The sequence below is a fragment of the Gnatocerus cornutus genome, chromosome 9, assembly GCF_029298725.1.
Source record: "Gnatocerus cornutus isolate USDA-ARS CGAHR chromosome 9, icGnaCorn1.1, whole genome shotgun sequence".
Classification (NCBI taxonomy): domain Eukaryota; kingdom Metazoa; phylum Arthropoda; class Insecta; order Coleoptera; family Tenebrionidae; genus Gnatocerus; species Gnatocerus cornutus.
In genome coordinates, this window is record NC_142241.1 from 4,572,318 (window position 1) to 4,593,025 (window position 20,708).

The 20,708-nt window shown below is 35.2% G+C and overlaps 1 protein-coding gene across 2 annotated transcripts in view; it reads left to right on the plus strand.

The window, feature by feature from the left end:
* LOC148167955 (uncharacterized) overlaps positions 1 to 20,708 on the plus strand; it is a 38,508-nt gene that overhangs the window by 6,131 nt on the left and 11,669 nt on the right. For both annotated transcript variants that reach the window (XM_088045491.1, XM_088045490.1), the window contains exon 2: positions 5,930 to 5,987. In XM_088045491.1, the coding sequence (XP_087901617.1) occupies positions 5,930 to 5,987 (58 nt within the window). The remainder of the gene's footprint in view (positions 1 to 5,929; positions 5,988 to 20,708) is intronic.

A 20,708-nucleotide genomic window follows, 5' to 3' on the forward strand; every position in this document is an offset into this window, starting at 1 on the left:
CGTAAAAATTTGTTTTTTATCACCGTTAGTTTGGCGTCGCGACGACTAAGAAGTGTAATATTTAACAATTTTTTGAGTTATTGAGGAACCATTACTTAATTCAAACTCTTTTCTACTTACATAACTATAATAAAAATATATCAGGATTTATTTTAAATCCAATGCAAATTTTCTTTACAATATAAAAAAACACTGATTTATTAAGTTAGTTTTTAAAACCATGACGCAGCAGTTGCAAATTACGTTTACACTAAATTTCCACAAGTCACTTCATTCATTCGTATAAAGGTTAATTTTGATTAAAGCGGGCGTGTTTCCTTTTTGGACACTAAAAATCAATGAAATCATTATTTAACTAGAAAAAGCGACAATTTCACCAAGTAAAACTTTTATTACCATCGAAATCGAACTAAAGGATAAGTGACAGTTTTGTGTAAACGTAGTTTTCAATTTGACGTTATGAATTTGGAAACTAACTTGATAAGATAACAATTTTTCCTTAACTTTTAAACACAATTTGCATAAAATCTAGAATGACAAGTGAGATTTCGTTGATGTTTTTTCTAGAAATTTGGAAACTTGGTGTATTTGAAATTGATTTCGAAAATCCACTTCAAGATAAAAAAATTTAAATGGCAATGGCGGTTAATTTTTTTGTTAATATTTTTGTTGAAATTGAAAAATTGAGGCTCTTTGGGATCACTGATGTCGAATATAACAAAAAGTTGACAAAATATAACGAATAACCAGCAGTCTCCATGTTAACTTGGGAAAAATAGATTCGCCTGAAGATTCCTTTTTTGTCTCCAAATTGAAAACGGTTCATAACACGCTCACACAATTTTATATTATTTCGATCAGCATTAAAAGAGCACTTAAAATATGGGGCGTTAAAAAAATACTAATTTGTTTAGCCACTCAGTAGATGAACTCCTGTATAAGTAAAAATATTTCATTTATATAGAGTGGCCCACCTAAACTTTCGAGCCTAATATACAGGTGTCTGCAAAGTGGCGCACCACTTTGAAAGGGGGTAATTGAGTGGTCCGCCAAAGTGCGAAAAAAATTATTCTCTCTGTTTTCGCAGTAGGACCAAAATTAAATTAGGAAAATGGCAACATTGCTGAACTGTTCCCTCAATAATTTAAATTTTCAGTTTTCAAAGCCATATTAACGTTGCTAATGTATTGTTGGCGACATTGTTGATACAAAAATCTTGTTAACAGTATTCAGCTATGTTTCACAAGTATTTTAATTTTTTTTTGCACCATGCCTTTGCACAAAATGTCCTTTAAAAGTAACAAATTCTTTCGAATATGAAATTATTGCACAGAAATCGATAAATTTGGCATTAAACTTATACTCTTCAATCCATCATATCTCGAAAAATTGAAGACATGCATTTTTTTCATCATTTTTCCGGTAATCTATGGCATTGTCCTTTCATACAGTATCACGGTGGGGTGCAACATTCCTGACACCTGTATGTATTTGTTATTTTTAAACGGATTTTAATCAAATTTAAATCCAAGATAAATGAAGAGGTACAGATTGATTTGGCATTGCAGACGACACCTCTTTCTTCAAAAGGTTAATGTTATTCGTCTTAATTTAAGCTGAAATCATTTAAAATTGAATAATTTTATCTTAAAAAAGCGGCAATAATAACACGCGTTTGCTGAAAAAAACTAAGTCAACATTTACCAAAGAAACAAAATCATCTCCAGCTATGAATTCAAGGGCAATTTTGCATATCCCTGAAATTTGTTTCAGTCTGTCGATTTTGGAGTTTCTCGGTTGATTAATTTCAACTTACAAAGGTTCATTCCGGTTCTATTATGGTTTGTTATTTGGATCTTTTAGCAATTATTGAAATGCATTGACAACAGAGACCGTTAGAATGTGCAGAAATTCAAATTTGTCCAAAAGCAGGATCAGCAGGGGTGCACAAAATCAACGCTCTCATTTGTTATTTCAAAGATATCATAACTAAATTATTTCAAGAAAATTTCAATTTTTTTATGGCAAAATCGATCAATTCTCTTAAACGGAAACAAGGACCCAGCCGACTTTTGGTAATTAAATTTAATGTTTTATAGTTGACGTAACCAATAACCATTCTGAATAAATTTACCCTTTAAAAAAATGGCTAAAATTGCATTTTTAACGGTAGTTTAATTAACGGCAAATAAAGCCTTACGTATTAATAATCTTAATATTAAAATTAAATAATCTTGTATTCCTAATAAGTTTCAGCACTTATGCGAAATTACTATTAGTAGGTACAGGAGTAATGCTCTCTCTACAAACCGTTGAAACACCTGTACATCTCTTTCAAATATTTTACAATCGCTTTCTTGTGATAAAAAAGAAGAAGAAACAGAAATAATAATTTTTCGGTTCGTAGAACATAATTCTACATGGAAAGTCGTAATGCAGCCAGCGTATTCTTTCCGTAGGCATAGAGCAAAAATTGCTAAAATTTGAAAAACTTTTTTTTATTCTGGAAATACATATGTGAAACTCATAACATTTTACAACAGTTTAGATTAATTCGTTTATTCTCACCTGCTTCAGTATAAACCTATAATACTGCTGAAATGAGACGTCTTATGAGGGTCATAAAACACTGAAGTTTTATAATTTATGTCTTAAAGCTTTAGTGTTTTCCAATTTATGAGACAGACGTTAGAAAACAATTAAAGTTAGAATATATTTATTTACTGATTTTTACATAAATGTTATTACAGGCTGATTCACGTAACTTTACGACCATGAGGAACAGATGCTGCAACCAGTAATAAGAAATTAAAAGCCAAAACTCACCAGATTCTCGCGCGAGAAACTTGCAGTATTTCTCGCAAACAGTGAAAACACGTATAAACAAGAACTCTCGCGAGAAGTCACGCAAGTTTCTCGCAAGCCTATTTCCGTCTTTAGAGCTTTGTCAGCTGTCAATTAATTTTTAAGGATTATTTAGAATTTTTAGACGAAAAACTAAATTCTAAATAAAATGAAAAATTAAACAGATTTAAAAAGTTTTACCCTCTACTTGCTAGTACTTACATACAAAGAAATGCAAAGAACCTCATTTTGATAGTGCATAGTTTTTAAGCCAGTGGCTCCAAACTTTGCACAGTCGTCTAGCAAACTCTGCAACTAATTTATGCAGAATCTCATGTCTTGTAATAACAGTTCCACAGTACATATTAGGATTGTTGTTTGGGCTTAAAGTTACTCTAAAACGTGGTTGGGTACTGCTGTATGTTGAATATTATCCAGCGGGAAACTGGTGCAGTTTGTTAAACATTCAAGTGGTGGTGCTATGTCATTTCAGTTATACTTCTCACGTCTCATCACTTGTCATGCGTATTTATCGGGCAAAGTTTCAAGGTTTTGATCGCTCCCTTCGAGGGAGTAACCTTCCCTCATCACAGTTCTCAGAATTTCCCTTGATCCTGTTCAATTTTTCGTTACCTGTCAAAGCGTTTTATTACGAATGTATTATGTTATATTTCCCTGTTTTTAAAGTTTGGACGAGTATTATTATTCCATCACACGTCGGCGTAATGCGGCAAATTTCATCCAACATTCCCATTCCGATTGTGGCGCATTGTTTGAAAACGAGCTAAGTTTCGGTCTGAATCGTGATTAACAGGACCGGAGTGCTCTCCACAAGGGGGTTGGTTAATTAAAAATTGAGAACTGGAGCCGACGCGAGACTCGAAGGGGATAAAAGTTATTTCCCGAATGGCGGAACAATAATATTGGCCTTGCATAATGTAAGGATCTTGTAAAAATCTAATTTCGTAGAGATCCCGAATGGATTTGCAAATTTTAAGTTGAGAGGCGTTTAAATTGTATCGAAATAATGAAGAGCGACGCGACGATGCAAGAAATGACAAGAAGCGAGCGGTTTTGCAAGAAAATTTTATTATAGATGAGGTTATGACGTCACTTTATGATATGTATTGTGCTTCGTTCTGATAATGACAGATTTCGCTCGGTTGCTGTTGTTGAGCCTCAACACGCCTCAAATATTTCATTTTTTCTGGGATGAAAAACAAAACAGACAGAGAACAAAGCGCAGCCGGAAATAAGCTCAAGACTAAATTCTCTCTTCATAATAGAGACAAATGTTCACAAAGTGTCGCGAATTAAGTAATTCCGTCGTCATTTTTCGCGAATTCCCTTTGAAGCGCTCCATTAGTTTTTCATAACCGAACTTTTCGGGGAGTTATTGACTGGGCCAGCTGAGAGCTCCTTATGATATTTACATTATCCCATTTTCTCCGGAACAAATGGGATAAATTTCCTATAAGGAGGAACAGATTTTCCGATCATGGTTCTAAACGGACTTTTATTCAATATATTAAAAAAATGTGTTGCAGTCTTTAATAAAAACGGTACAGACTCCTATATTTTCGTTTTCCAATCGATTTTTACGAGGAGTTACACCAGATGCTGGAGATCGTCTTAAAAGTGATCTGTCGAAAATGAAACGAAGGAGGATGAAACGGGATAAGGATTTCGATAACGTGGGAAAACTCGAGGAAAATAAAACGGGGATAATTAAGTAATTAAATTTACGACGGGGCGCTTATTTGCAAGGCGTTTCTTCCGAGGATATTTTTACTGTTTACAGACGAGTTCGAAGTTAAAACGTATCAAATTTTCTCTTGTCTTGCAGCTGCACGTTCTAACATCGCCCATTTCTTTAAACTGGAAGCTCATCAGCTCCTTTCATCCGGTGAACGTCCGTCTAAACACCGTTTCTTCGCTGTTTATGCCACAATTTCCTCAACCGGCACGTCCCCATTTTCTCAACAAAAATCGCCAGTTTCTTGGTCCTCGACACTGTCCAGTCTTCCATTCTTATTTAAATGTCATTCCCGAAGCACAAAACCCGCAATCCCACCGGATTCCACAGTGAAAATTGTATGCAAATGCAAAAATGGTGTGTCGCCGACCCAATGCTCACCTAACTGAATAATAAAATGGTCCTATCTTGGACCGGAAATTAGGGCCTACTTGACGATTTGGGCTAATGCTTGAGTCAACTTGACGATTTCTTGACTCGGAAGGCCCGAGTAAATAAACGCGACGATTCCGAGTCGTTAAAAATTAAAATGCGGAAAAAAACGCGGCGATTCCCGGAGGCAGCGTCGCCCCAGTCGGATTCAATTTTCTTCAGATTAAATGTTTAGTCAACGAGGGGGTCATTTTAAAAATGTAAAATAAAATTAGTTGATTCTACACCGGCACTTTGTTTCTTGTTCCGGAAGCAGGTATTTCGTCACGCGACGCCGTTCTTTTCGACGAAAAATTGAGCCGATATTTCAAAACTGATACTAAATATTTCCATGAATAAAATTGTAATTTCCGCGACGTTGACTTATTATTGAAAAAGAGAGTTATAATTTTGATAAAATTCATTAAGCATTTAAATTCTCAGTTATCATTTTGATTACATCTGAACTAATTACGGTCTATGGAGGTCGAAAGTGGTCATTTCCGTGCCCTTTTCGCCGCAAATCGAATCCAATCGACCTTGGCTCGTGTAGGAAATAATTTAAATTATGTCGGCCGTTCTTATGCAGTGAATAACTAATTTCATGCACAGTTTCATGACAAGCTAATGTTTTAAAATTTCCATACACCTCTCACGAAAATTGAATATTGCATTATCACACTCGTTTCTCTTGCATTATGCATGACGGCGCCGCCAACTGACAGATTTACCAGAACCGGCCTTATAATGACAAAGAGCAGATCCAGCTTATTAGAAAATTCTCCTCTTCGCGATTTTTTCCGCAATTGCGCCATAAATGGCGCGAGAGCTCGCTCGACATCATACATAATTTCATCCTTCGTTGAAAGCTCGCGTTTTCACAAAGCCAGATAACGCAAGTGTCGTCCTTTGTTTCAGAAATACGTAAGCGAAGGGTCGACAGTGAGGGACTGCGTTCCAAAGTGTACAGAAAGAGGTAAGTGTTGTACTTGAAAATTTTTTTTGACCCTTGTCACTTTTTGTCGGTAATGCGATACAGAGAGCACGGCGTTTAAAGGAAAAAAAATGTCATTCATCCTCGAACGCCACCGAACCGCAATTACTCTCTGGTTGGGGCGTTACACTTAAACTTTACAAGTGGAGGAGGCGGAAAAACGGGCAAAACACGCCTGTCGGCGACACTCTTTCAAATTTAGGCAATGATCTTTGGAATTCAACTCTCCCATTGTTAAGAAGCAATTTCGCCCATCTAATTGCATTACAAAACACACATATCAGAGATAAAAGGGCCCCGATTACATTGTTAACTCATAACTTCGCGGTTAAACCAAAATGGAATGTCTTTCCCGCACGAAAATTGGTGGATGCGCCGGGCCAAACTCGTAACAACGTGCCAAAAGCTGCATTAATTCGATCCCTTTAACCACCGAGAATAAATAATTGAAGCCGCCCTAATTATTTAAGGGAGTTATCCCGCAATCCCCATTAAATCCGAGGAAAAACAGCCTGGTCTATTTAAACTGTCACCGTTAAATCGAATCCAAGTTCATATTTTATCCCAGATATGAGCGAGAGTTGATGAAAAATTTACGGTGATGTCGGACGATAATGGTCATAAATTACAGCACCGGACAAATCCGGGACGGGTTCAAGCCCTTTCGGAAATTCGGTTATGGCGAACATTAGGAGATGCAACGACCGCACGAATTTAATCATTTTCCTGATTGAGTAAAACGATGCAGTAATCACATTGGAAAGTTAAAACTTTCATTTATTGTAATAGTGAAGTTAAAGTGCTTTGAGATTCTTCCTCGAGAGTTTTAAGAGAGTGGTACTTAATGAGAATAACCGTAGGCGGCTGGGGGAATCGGTTCGATTGTTTCATTTTCATTACGATGTTATGAAAGATAAAAGAGAGGCGGAGCGCGACAGTGTCAATATTTGAACACTGATTTGACCTCGATTCTGTCTAATACGCTTTTTTAGGAACGGCAAATTCCCGTGAAAATGCAATTGAAAATTGGAAAAAACAGTTAATTTTATCTATTTTCGTACTCGTCTGATTTGCGTCAGGAATTATCAATGCGACGGTTTTTAACAATTTACAGAGTTCATGCAAAAATATATTACAGTTTTAAACCCTCCAAGTTTTACAAAATAAATAAATTAATTCACAACTGCCTGAAATTATCGTACGAATTCCTATTTTTGCAGTAATCCGTGCGAAAACCCCAACACGTAATTAAATCGGAAAAATCTCCAAAAATAAAACCGTGTCTCTGATCCTAATTACACAGCAATTTCATTTACCCGTTCGTACCCTCCGCCCTCGAACGGATTTTTAATAATTAAAATGACACCTAAAATGGCGCCTTTTCCGGAAGTGACACAATCTCGCTCCTACTTGACTGCTCGTCTATTATTGTTATATTAAAATCCCGGCGAATTAACTTCATCATTCCGCTTCTCAGTCATCTTTAAGCACTCCTGTTGGAACTCGTAACGTCTTCATTACACCTCCGGATTTTCCCGAATCTATTCAGCTGTCGCGTCATGTCTTGACAAGTGTTTCTGCTTGTTTACATCCCGGAGGATCTCGCTCGATACTCCCAAATAAGGGAATAAAATTTTACGTGTTAAGTGGAAAATTGCAACGGATGATGAATGAAGGCCGAAAGTTTTTTTACCGCTTTCCTGAGCAAACTTTGCCACAATTTGTCGGAAAGTTTCTCAATTCCGGGACGGGTTTTCTTATTTTAAATAGAAGGTTCGTTGTAAAAAGCTGAAATAGGTTATTTTCCAAATTTATACTAATAGTATCCACTTCAAAAAGAAAACTTTATTAAATCGATTTACGGATGGCGATATTTCCCGAGGCGGTGGCGGCAGTTTTACAACTTCTAATGTTGTTCGAGTTCTGTCAGTAAAAGCTTTTATTGACTCCTGTTGGCAGCACTGTGTCGGTAGAAGGCGTAAATTCGTGCCGGTGTGTCTTTCTGACACCAATTTGGAGCAAATAATCATCATGTATTGAAAATCGATCTCGTAGTTCCGCCCTAATTAAATAGTTATTCCTGTTGTTACTATTCATCTGGGGGTAACTCACCCTTGTTTGTCCCGAACTACACCTGACGCCGGCAAACTTGTAACAAATCCATTGGAAACGTACTAATAAAAGTAGGTAGTTATAGGCTTTTCTACACCCCCTATTTCGCTTGCATTCCTTTAAGGTTTTTATGTAGTGCTCCGCCAAAGAAAATTGATAAACCACTAAAACAACAGTATCCTGCTGCGATAAAGCTCTTCCGGGTGTTATTTCGATTACGCCGCCCCCACTCTCGCAAGCACATAATTGTTTTATCCCTCGGAAAGCTTAATTCCTCGAGAAAAACAAGAAAACGCTCGTTTCGATTTCCGCCCTCTCATTGTCCGTTATAATGGCCCTATTGTAATGATCGACGAGCGGATAAAAATCCGGGGGATCACCGCGATTTCCGGACGTGCGGCGAAAGAACAATAAGCCAATTACACCGATAATCGGTGACTTCATCCCCAACTGTAAAAACTGCATCAATCGCGATATAATGTGACCGAGATTTTATTATGCAGGAGGAGAAAGAATACGTTTTATCTGAAATAAAAGTAAGGAGGGCTGAGCCGGCTCTGACTAGAATAACGAACAAGGTTGGAAGGATACAGTCTGTGTAGTTTTCGGCGGAAAATCCCAAATATATTGTACAGCAAATCGATGATATTTTAAACAGTTTAAAGTGGCTTTCCTAGTTTCCCGTCAACACCCGATAAGCCGATATTGTAGTCACATCCACAGGGTGAATTGTTGGTTGCATAGGCAGAAAATGCAAACGAGCTCAGTTTTCTTCAATTCGTGTCCACGTCCGTCAATCTTTGATGAACAGCCGACCAACTTAATTAATCTGAATAAAGTTGATGAAGGTGTTTTCCCGAAGCGATGCTTTCGTCCGATCTCATTTACGGAGGCAGCCAGATTTGACGTTGAATAATGCGACTCTAGCGGAATTTATCAAGGGTTTCGAGTCCTAATAACCTACTGAGGAGAATCAGGTGGGGTCCTTGTACGTGCCGGGATTTTTGAGCCCGTTTCTGACAGGGAATGATTAATTTTGCTGCCCATTTCACACGTTATTAGTCGTGAAACGCAACTCGGAATCCCTAATTAATAGAGTGAATACTAATAAGACTCAGGTTGGACAAACAATAACAATATTCAAATTGGGCATTTAAGGGAATCCGGAATTTAGTGAAAATTTGAGACAAATACGCCGACATTTCATGCGAAATTCGGTAGATTTGGAGGGTCAGGTCATCATACATCGCAAAAAAATATTAAACATTTTGTAATTTGTTTTTGGCTGCAATTCTTATATTCTGTGCCCTTTTCGTTTTCAAAATATGTACTTGAAAAACAAAAATTAAGCTCAAACTTGAAGCAGAGCATCATATGTCATAAAAGTTAATCAAACCGCTGGTCTTATAATTTTGTACTAATTTGTGCTGTAATTTTTAAATTCTGTGCTCTTTTTCTTTTCGAATTATTATCAATTGACGCTAAGCACCATATGTCACAAAAATGAGTTAGATTGGTCTTCTAATTTAGTGCTAATTATGAGCTAATTTGTGCTGTCAATTTCAAATTTTGTGCGTATTTCTCAAATACATTGTACATAATTCGAAAACGGAAAAAGCCCAGAATTTAAAAATAATTCCATGATAACGGGCGGGACATTTAGACAAATTTTTTTGTTAATTTTGCCCCTCTTACAAGTATTATTATCATAATGAACAAAGCAAAATATACAAATTTTAGTAGACCCAAAACACTTTCATAGTTGACCTACAAATGGTTCACATACTTCTGTTTTTAACAATATATTTTTTATGATAATGAACGGGACACAATATAACCCTCTTTAAAATTGGCATAATTTTAGTTAAAACTTTCTGCGGAGATTTGTAAGCATTTATCTATGAAGTGATTGATATATACAGGTGGTCCTGAATGTGACGCACCACCTTGAAAGGGGGTAATTGTGTGGTCTCGCACAGTACCAAAAAAATTTAAAAAAAAATTCCAAACTCTCTGTTTTCGAAGGAGGAGCAAAAGAAAATTAGGAAAATGGCAACATTGCAGAACTGTACCCCCCTATAATTTAAATTTCCAGTATTCAAAGCCATAGTAACGTTGCTGTTGTATTGTTGGCGTTAGTCAGGTCGGCTCATGAAAGAGTAATGTAACTATGGTTTCATGTGAACGATCGAGATTGTTGATTCAAAAATTTTGATAACAGTTTTCAGGCATTTCTTACAAGATTTTTCCGATTTTTTTTGCCTCATGCCTTTGCGCAAAATGTTCTTTAGGTAACAAATTTATTTGAACGTAAAATTATTGCACAGAAATCGTTAATTTTTGCATCAAACTTTGCCTCTTCAACCCATCAATCTCGAAAAATTGAAGACATGGATTTTTTTTAACATTTTTCCGGTGATCTATGACATTGTCCGATGATACAGTTTCACGGTGGTGCGCGACTTTCCGGACACCCTGTATAGATTGAACCAAAATTCAGCAATTATACAGGTGTCCTAGAACTCGTGACTTAGAAAAAAAATGCTTATGAAGGCAACAACTCTGAACGAAAATTTCGAAACAAAAATTTTCTTGCTCAAAACATAATCGAGTTAAGACAAAAAAACGTTAGCCAATCCGGAAGCTGAGTTGAATTTGAAAATCGGTAACTATGGACACATACTATCGTCCATTGGTCAGGTGAACATTACACTCTCGTTGCCTAGGAAATTTTACTCCATCTCTAGAATAAGCTTCTGGGATTGGTTGTTAATTTTTTATCTTTTCTCGAATACTATTAAACTTAAGCAATTTTTGTTTTAAAATTTATCATCTGCATTGCTGCCGGCACCCTCTTTTCTATGGGTCATGAGTTCTGGGACACCTGTATAACACTATATTAAATTTAATGGTTGTTAAGAAATCGCTTTATAACTTTTGGGGCGGGACAAACAAATTAAACTTATTTTCTTCAACAAACTATTTAAAAACAGAACAATTTTTTTTCCGAGCACATGTCCAAAATGTTCTTTCACAGCTTTACCCAATAATTGGGGACATTTATGAAGAAATATTGCGTCTTTTATTTTGTTTCGATGTTTTTTTCAGTTTCAATAGTTACATTATTTTACGTTGAGCTATTTTTTGTTTCTTTAATCTTTTATAAAACTGAATTTTTGAACAGAAAACTTTTTTCTGCAGCTTATTTTTCTTTACGTCTTTTGTGAGCGTCCTTATCAATGTACAATCTTGTTTTACCGCATTTACTTTTAGACTTTGCTGATAACGACGCTTTAATTCAAGATTTTTTTACATCCTACCTCTGAGTCCATACCTAGACAACATAAATGAAAAAGGATCATGTAATATCCTTAAATTTAAATGTGTTTTAAAAAAAAATAAAATTATGATATCGGACGGGCCAAATTTTGGAAAAAAATATTTTTTTTATGTTTTCATCTTTAAATGATTAAAACTTTGGAAAGAAACTGTATTAAATAAAGAACATATAACAACAACTTCTTTTAAAAGTGGACACTGTGCTTATAAATATTTTTAACATTTGCGTGTTTTTGATAACGGACGGAATATCTATGCAATGCAAGTTTAAAACTAAGGTATTCTACCAAAATGCATACTTATTTTTTGTGACAAATTTTGACACAACCGACGAAATGAATGCACGTCCTAATAAATAATAATCTTGTCACTGTCAACATCGAACAAATCAGTACACATTAATTTAATAAATTTGTACCAAAAACTGTTGCGAAATTGTTTGGCACATTTTACATTTTTTAATGCAATTATCATACAAAATATTTAATAGGAAATTCATATATTCATCACACATATTGTAAAAATCATAATGTTAAAAATGATCACCAAAATAGTTTCCGTCGTGGAATGGCTGTGATGTATGATGCTCAAACTTGACGCACCTGGGGAAACAATTTCATTTCTTAATACTTGTATAATTTCCTAGTTTAAAATTATAAATTATGATCATATACAAATCATTTATCTTTCCAAAAGAAATTATGTAAATTTTAAAATATCTGCGGAATTAGGAAAAATTTGGAAACACTGCAAAAGTGGTGGATGCGCCGGGTTACTCATTTCTCATTTTTTACATTGTCAAAAATTAAATAAGTTTTCCTTTGCCAAAATCAAATTTTGAAGCTTTTAAAATTCCGTAAGTCCAGTGTATCTTTTTTTGTCATTTCTCCTAGTTCCAAAGATATTAAATTCTCAGACTTGCGAAAATTACAAACTTTCTCTCCGCGGAAAGACAAATGGAATTGAATTTTTAACTTCAACTGCAGAAAAGTATCACCGTCGCATTCACAATTTTCCTGTATAAAATGCCTTGTACCATCGTGGTAGGTTTGTAGTATAAGAAAAATGTTTCGATATCGGTGTTGAATTCCATTTAAATGCATTAAAACTTGGAGACAAATTTTCCATAAAATTGCTTTGACAAATTGTGCTTGTATCTGGAGCGACAGCCACTTTTTTAATAAAAGAGCCATTTTTTGTGATTAGTTCTTTTCTATAAACGACAAATAGATCTACCGACGTGACCCAACTTTAACACTAGAAGCGATCGTTGCGGAAACTCGAGATAATAAAAAGAAGAAATACGAGCAGATTAAGAAATTAGGGCAACAACTGCCGTCGTTTTTTTTGTAATTTTCAAGTTACGGCTTCTTCACCTGGCCGTGTTTATTAACGCTCATTATCTTCCAACGCAATGCTCTGATCATAAAGTCTTAACGTCCAGCCAGGTGTTGCAAAACTTCGCTAATTAGCGTGCAGACTTTCCTTCCGTTAAAAATGAACTCCGGAGTGATTAATGAAATTAAAAGCCAAGTTGTCGAGTCATCGTCCAAGAAGTTGGAGTAGGTCCAACACACGTGTTCTGAAGCAACTTCACATCTTCATACATAAATCGTTTTGTGGGCACTTTTTAATTCTGTGCCAACGTGAGCTCGTGCCCAAGTCGTTGCGTTATTATTATGATAAATTTTCCCACTTTCGCTCATTAAGCGGGTACGAGTTGAGCAGAATCTGCTCTAATTACCACAGAGAAATATAATCGTGCCAATTAAGTTAATTCAGGATTCTTCTGATACAAAATAGTGTAATGCGGTCCTGGTTTTAGGGCAGGTTTAAATTATCCCAGACGGAACAACTTTACGAGGAGAGTGTTTTTGGAGGTTTAGTTCTCAGCTGCAAACGCAGGGAAGAATTGTACAAACAGTAATAAGAACTAATTTTCTTCAAACACGCTTTGTAAGCTTTGCTGAACAAAATTATTTTTGTAAACAAGAAAAAAATGGTTGAACGCGGAAAGAATGATTAATCATCTTAAAGAATATCGTTATCCCGTCAACGTTCCATCAAATTCGCAAGTTTATCATGGTCACAAGTATCGATTCGACCCTTGCCTTCATTTAACAATATTGAAAAAACTCTTGCAAAGGACAACGATAAAATCTTCGGATTCGTGAGCAAACAGCTCCTTTCAGCTGTTAAATGTCCAAACTTTGCTACCGGATAAGGTCTTCGATCGCATTAACACTAAAGCTTCCTTCACACCGATAGAGATCTGGTGCAGCAACGAGATACTTAAACTCGTATTTGCATGGAAAACTTTGACAAAGCACTGTTACAGCAGAGTTTTGGGTTCTTTATTCACCACGTAATTTAGCTTGATTTACTTAAACAATACGTTGGACTGATTATTTTAATTAACAACGACGCAGTTGGGTCTGTGGAACTGCTCTAGTCTCTTTACTTTTGATGTTAGGATGCAATTAGTTCGAAGGACTTTCTGCTCGCCGGCTATTTATTTACCAGTTCTATTGAAAACGCTTAGGAGCTTCCATTTTCAATTTGAATAGAGATAGTTGTCATTGGGGTGCTCGTTCAAAATCCTATTAAAGTCTTACACTTCTTTTTAAAAAATCCTCTCGTTGAAGTGCGCAACTTTAAGCTAAAAATTTAAAATTTAAGAAATTGTAAAATTCCAATTGGTGGCAGGGTATAGCTATCGAACTGACCTACTTCCAGTTTTTTGGCACTTTGTAACAATTATTGTACAGATACTTCTATGAAATTTACGCTGATCAATCAGAAAGCTGCCTCAAGGACGTACGCCCAAGTGGTTCGTACGTGTTTACACATCCTTGAAAGCGAAAGCTGACTTGATTCTGTTTACTTTTATTTAGTTATTTCAAAAGTATTCTGACAGAATTTTGCGATTTCTTTTCAAAATCTGTGTTTTTAGAATGGAAAAAAAAGATTTTCGTTGATCTACCTAAAAAAAGGGGATTCAATGCTTACTGGATTATTTCTGACTTTTCTTAGAATGGTACAACCATTTAAGTTAATGAGAGCAAAATTGAATTTTTAAATTCGAGATGTGTATAAGATCGGCTTCTAGTCAAAAAAATGCAAAAACTACGTCTTCCTATCTGTTGAAGTTAAAAAAATACCACCAAATAATCTATATAGCTTTAAAATTTTCCTCCACTGCCGGCAACTCAGAACTTCAATCGCTCCTAATTCAGTTTTATTTGTTTTTCTATCATTAACATCTTAAACCGTTTCTAAGGTGTATTTAAACTCAATTGTTGAGTTGTTGTTCCCTATAAAGTACGTCGCTAATCGTAACGTACCTACTTTATACTATTTAAAGGACGCTACTTCCTTAAGTTAAAGTAAAAGTTAAAGTGTAGTTAAAAACTACAATATTTTACTTAACAATATTAACTAAGTTTTGTTACAGAAATACTATAAACTAGATATTGACGGAAATAGGTTTTCAAAGGGTCTTTTCGCTGAAATTACCCTCACTCTTTCCCAAAGCTGATTAGATTTATCACCAGCCCTAATTTAATACAGGGTGTCCGGAAAGTAGCGTACCACCTTAAAAGGGGGTAATTGGGTGATCCCCCAGAGTACCAAAAAAATGTTAAAAAAAAATTCGGACTCTGTTTTCGCAGGAGGACCAAAAGAAAATTAGGAAAATGGCAACATTGCTCAACTGTTCCCCCAATAATTTAAATTTCTAGTATTTAAAGCCATAGTAACGTTGCTGTTGTATTGTTGGCGTTAGTCAGGTCGGTTCATGAACGAGTAATGTAACTATGGTTTCAAGTGAACGATGCCACACTGATCGACATTGTTGATTCAAAAATTTTGTAAACAGTTTTCAGGCATTTCTCAGAAGATTTTTCTGATTTTTTTGCACTATGCCTTTGCGCAAAATGTCCTTTAGGTAACAAATTCCTTTAAACCTAAAATAATTGCACAGAAATCGTTAACTTTGACATTAAACTTTTCCTCTTCAGTCCATCATATGTCGAAAAATGGAAGACATGATTTTTTTTAACATTTTTCCGGTGAGCTATGGCATTGTTCTATGATACAGTATCACGGTGGTGCGCGACTTTCCGGACACCCTGTATATCGAAAAATAAGAGTACGCGAAAGTTTTGAAGGAAGTATACATAGACCGAAGTATGTAAATTTTCATGCCTACATATTTTTGTCGAAAAAATCAAATTTTTAATCCGGGATATGCAACACAAGATTCTTATCAAAAAAAGCGCGAGAAAGACATTGGCTCAAACTGCTTTCTCTGTGTTTCAAACTGAATTTTTGAATTCGGGAGATCAGATTCTTAGCAAGAAAAGTGCGTGAAAAACGATGGCAAACATTATTGGGAATTATTCAGCCGATGGTAGTTAATTGGTAGTGGAAAATATTGTTTATGACCGTCTTTTCTAGCCTGGCAAAATAGTTTTTGATATGAAGTGTTTAAGAGGGTAAATTGAATAATTATTTAACACTGCCATTTCAACGATTTTTCAAAATTAACTAAAGAAAAATTTTTATATGATAATCTTGCAAATCAATCTTTTAATCACCTAGCCGTCTTGTATTTAAACGATGTAAAAATTGTTTTTTTGACCGCTTTTCGAAAAACTATTGATCTAAGAGTTGTCCAAATGATAGATCTCGAGTTGTTGTTTCGACTGATTGAACTTAAGGCATTACACGTCGTTTTCGCCCTGAAAAAGCTCGTTAAAATTATACCGATAACCGAATATTTTGTCCAAACTCTGGTCATAAAGCATAACCTAAATGTCAAAATAAACGTTTACACAAGAAAAAACTTTATTATTTGATTTTGAAAGTGTACGCGAAACTTTTGAAAACAACAGTATATGTCGCTTATTGTTACGCAGAATTTTTTTTGCAAAACATCTGCGATTTCTTAACAAAAAACTGAATTAGAAACGATTAGGTTTGAATAGTGATTTTTAATGCTTGATATCTCCGAAACTACGACAGATAGAGAGATGCGGTTTTTACCATCTTTGTGAGGTAATCTCACGGTAAGAATAACTCAAAAAGTGTCCTGCAAAAATTGGAAAATTCTTCCATTGTGTGAACTCGAGGACACTTAGCCCTTTTATACGAAGTGGGATAGCCCTAAAAGCCCGAAAGTGAAGGTAGAGTCAAGTAAAACCAATATCTATATTTATTTTTGAATAGTTTTCTTTTAGTTTTCAATTTTTTAGATTATCGAAAAATCTTTATTTTAAAATAAATTCGATAATAAATGAACAACAAACAGCAAAATACTCATAGATTTCATGTTTTTCGAGATATTTTGTTATAACTTTACATTGCAATTCCCATAAGCGAAATATGGGTGGAATCCCCTTAACATCATCTGCAAGAATCAGTGTTCACAGCACTTCGTCGCCAATTAACCCCGCGACTTCCTAATTAAATTCCATTTCTCCCCCATTAACGCCCTCTTTACACTCGTAGAAGATAATAATAAACCCGAGCACATCTGCGCCTGTTTTTCCTTTCAACTATCAATCTCTCTGATATATTATGACACAATAGATACATAAACATTTCACTTGTGTGATAAATGCGTGGCGTGAATTCCACAATGCTCGTTCACTTATTACACGTCTTAGGCCCCTTCTGCAACGTCCTGATTTTTCCCATTCGTCCGAACGAAAGCTACTCGCGATAAATCAACTCACATTGTTCCATTTCACCTTCGGCCGTAATTACCTTCTATTAATTACTGAGTAACCTGCTGTTGGCCTCTTAATTATGACATCGTGGCAGACGGAAAGTTCGTCTCGTTATTGTCGTGTCGTTATAGTCGAGACGTTTCCTGCAGGATGCGCACGAGATTGCACAAACGTCGACGTTAATTAACACGAATGGCGCCAGTTTTTGTTTGAAATGTAATTAATGCGGATATAAGGAGAAGAGCATTCTTGTGTTAGAGGGGAACGTCAGCTCGAGTTGTCACTTTCTACAACGAAAATCCTTCAGAAGGAATTTTCAACGAGTGACTAAACAAAAAAAGATGGATTTTCTCCGCAATATTAAACCACCGGAAAATTCTGCGCTGATATCGTTTTACTCAATTGCGATTCAATTTCCTGGACAGATATTGCCTGCACCTTCTTATAATCAGAAACGTTAAAAACGTGGATATTTATGGTGGTCGTGGAAGCGAGCAGCTGCATTATGCTCCAAAAACAACTTCCCAGAAACTAATCAAAGCGAGTTAATAAAACTCCAAACTCAAGAGGAAATTGGACACGTATCTTTTAAATTGTCTCCTCACATTTTCGTTTTTACCTCTATAAAGTCCATCTGCGTTTATTGCGCTAATTTTTCGCTCATTATAATCCGTTGATGTTGTCAAAGTTACCCTCGTTAGCCGCTATTATCCCCGGAAAAATATTTGAGGGATCGCCTCCTGTTTTCCCAAACTTGCGCGATATTTCCGTAGTGAATAGAGATTTGATAAATAGTGCAGTGGCGTTGCAAAAAATTTATGACCGTTATAAACCTCCATGAATTATTATAATAACGAAAACATTTTCCCAAAAACTGACTACCAAATAAAGAACGCCTCTGTCACAAGCCCTACGAACCGGAAATAATTCCATCTCGAAAAATTCCTAAATTAATTGAATCAGTCAATTCGACTCGGCGAACTCAACTTCACTCAACACTAATTAGTTGGAGTTTTTGCGCCAGAATCATAATAAAGATACGGAGGGATTTTATTCGGGAAAAAACAAGAGATGAGTGTAATTATGGTAAATGGGAGCGACATTGGTGTCACATACATGTTCTATTGTCACATTAGGATTCACATTGTCTGCTAGTCGGAATGCTAGTGATAACGATCCATGTCTTTGTTCTGACGACGACCTTTGAACTCGGGGGGCTGACATAACAGCGATACATTATTCAATTGGCGCTCCGCTCAAATGGGGATGATTTTTTATTGAATGTCTGATATGTGGGGAATGAAGGATGAAATTTACGTTATTTTTCATGCATCGACTGATTTATGGTGCGATTAGCCACGAATTAGCCACTCCACGAGGACGGCTATTATTTGCAGACCCTCGTGAAGCGGAAAAATTCGGTTTTTGACGGCAGTGAGAGGCCTGTTCTAAAAGTGCCACCGTTCAGCTTGGCGTGAAGTTATCATCATAATTACTAGCTTGAATGGGCCTACTTTTACACGCCGCTAAATGATTGTAATATACAGATTGACGCTTAGATTTTAGATCTTAGAAACTGCGGTCCACCCCCAAAATCGTCTTTAATTTTAAAGATAAAATTTTGAAAATTTGCATACACCCATAATAGTTGACAAAGCTCTAGAAGCTGACGCAAAAATTTGTTTCTTTATTACGGTTCGTTTGGCGTCGCGACCTCTATGAAGTATAATTTTAAGCGATTTTTCAGATTTTGCGGAAATACTCGCGATTTAAAACTTCTTTCAACATAACTGTGATACAAATATTTGAGTTTTTATTTTAAATCGACTGCAAATTGTGTTTAAAATTTGCGGAAAAAAAACTCTGTTTTATCAAGTTTTCAAAATTACAACAACGCAGTGGCAAACTACGTTTACACCAAATTTCATTTGCTCGTATGAAGGTCAACTTTGTTTAACTAGGGCATGTTGCACTTTTTGGACATTAGAAATCGTTAATTAACATCAATAAAGCAACAATTTTACCAAGTAAGACTTTTGTTACAATTTAAAGCGAACCAACCAAAGAATAGATGACATTTGTGACACAAGATGTTGACAGATGAGTGTAAACGTAGTTCCCAATTTTGACGTAATGAAATTGGAAACTAACTTGATAAACTGCATTTTTCCCCAAATTTTGAATGCAATTTGTATTAAATCTAAAATCGACTGAGATATTTTTATCACATTTATGTTCAAAAAAATAAAATTGGCGGTTCATTTCACAGACCCTCAAATTAGCTAAAAATTACATTGGCGACACCAAAACTATAGGGTGATAAAAAAACAAATTTTTGCGTCAGCTTCTAAAGCTTTTTCGACTATGAGCGTAATAATTGTTTCAGTACACAAAATTTATTTTCTTCACTTTTCCTTGAAATCCTGCAAATTTATGAAAACTAATTTAATTAGTTTTCCAACAACCTATAAAACTCATCCGCTTCGGTGAGAACTTTCTATGATATTTTTGAAAAACAGATGTCATGTTCCAAAAAAAGGCAATTTTTAGTAATTTTAATATGCAATTTTGCATATAACTCAAGAATTATTACATCGATTTTTTATTATAATGCATCAATAAAATGATTGAAATTTTGCCTGTGTGACGCGCTGACAAATACATTGTTGTCTCTTATCATTTAGAAGTTATAAGCCAAAAATATTGAGAAATATTTCAAAAAAATAAAACTTTTTTATTTTTTTTGTGTTATAAAAAAAACCAATGCCATTGCTTAGAAAATTCTAATTTCTAGACACAGTGAGTTTTAAATATCTGTAATGATAACGCAGCGCAGAATAATACATTTTAGAAAACTTCTTTATGATGAAAAATTCTTAGTTTGCTAATGGAGCAACAAAATTAGAGGGTGGAAATCTTTGAGGTTTGATCAAATACTTGCTAATCTTTTGGAAATATTTATTTACAGTCAGTGTTTATGATTTTCAAATATTGAAGTAACTTCATTTCCTCATTGTTTCTAGGAAACCGTATGTTTAAATTGCTTGATTAATTTGAATTTGAGCTTTGAAGTTATCCTTTCACAAAAAACAGGTTTGGAAGAAAAATTTCGTTTCACTTCTGGAATAAACATACTAAATCCCTCACTTATAATCTCGGGATTAATATGAAAGTTTATTCCCTTAATGAATAAATAACTATTAAAACCGTTCTTTTTTCAAAATTTTTCTCAGTTTTTTCTCAAATATCTTGACACAGACTAACTTTCTCGGCGACTTCTGTAGTTCATTCTGAAGCTTATTTAATTACCTTTCCAATTAAATATGATTTTGCAAGTTGTTAAACAAAACTGAAAAATACAAAAGTGAACGCTGTGTATCAAAAAAAATGTTTACAAATAACTCCCAGTCCTGACCTTATGGAGCAAAACGAGCTTAGCATTCAGAATAATTAATAATAATTTCGTCTAAAATTGGTGGCTAGTGTAGTTAAATCAGGAAAAACCTCAAAATCTAAAATT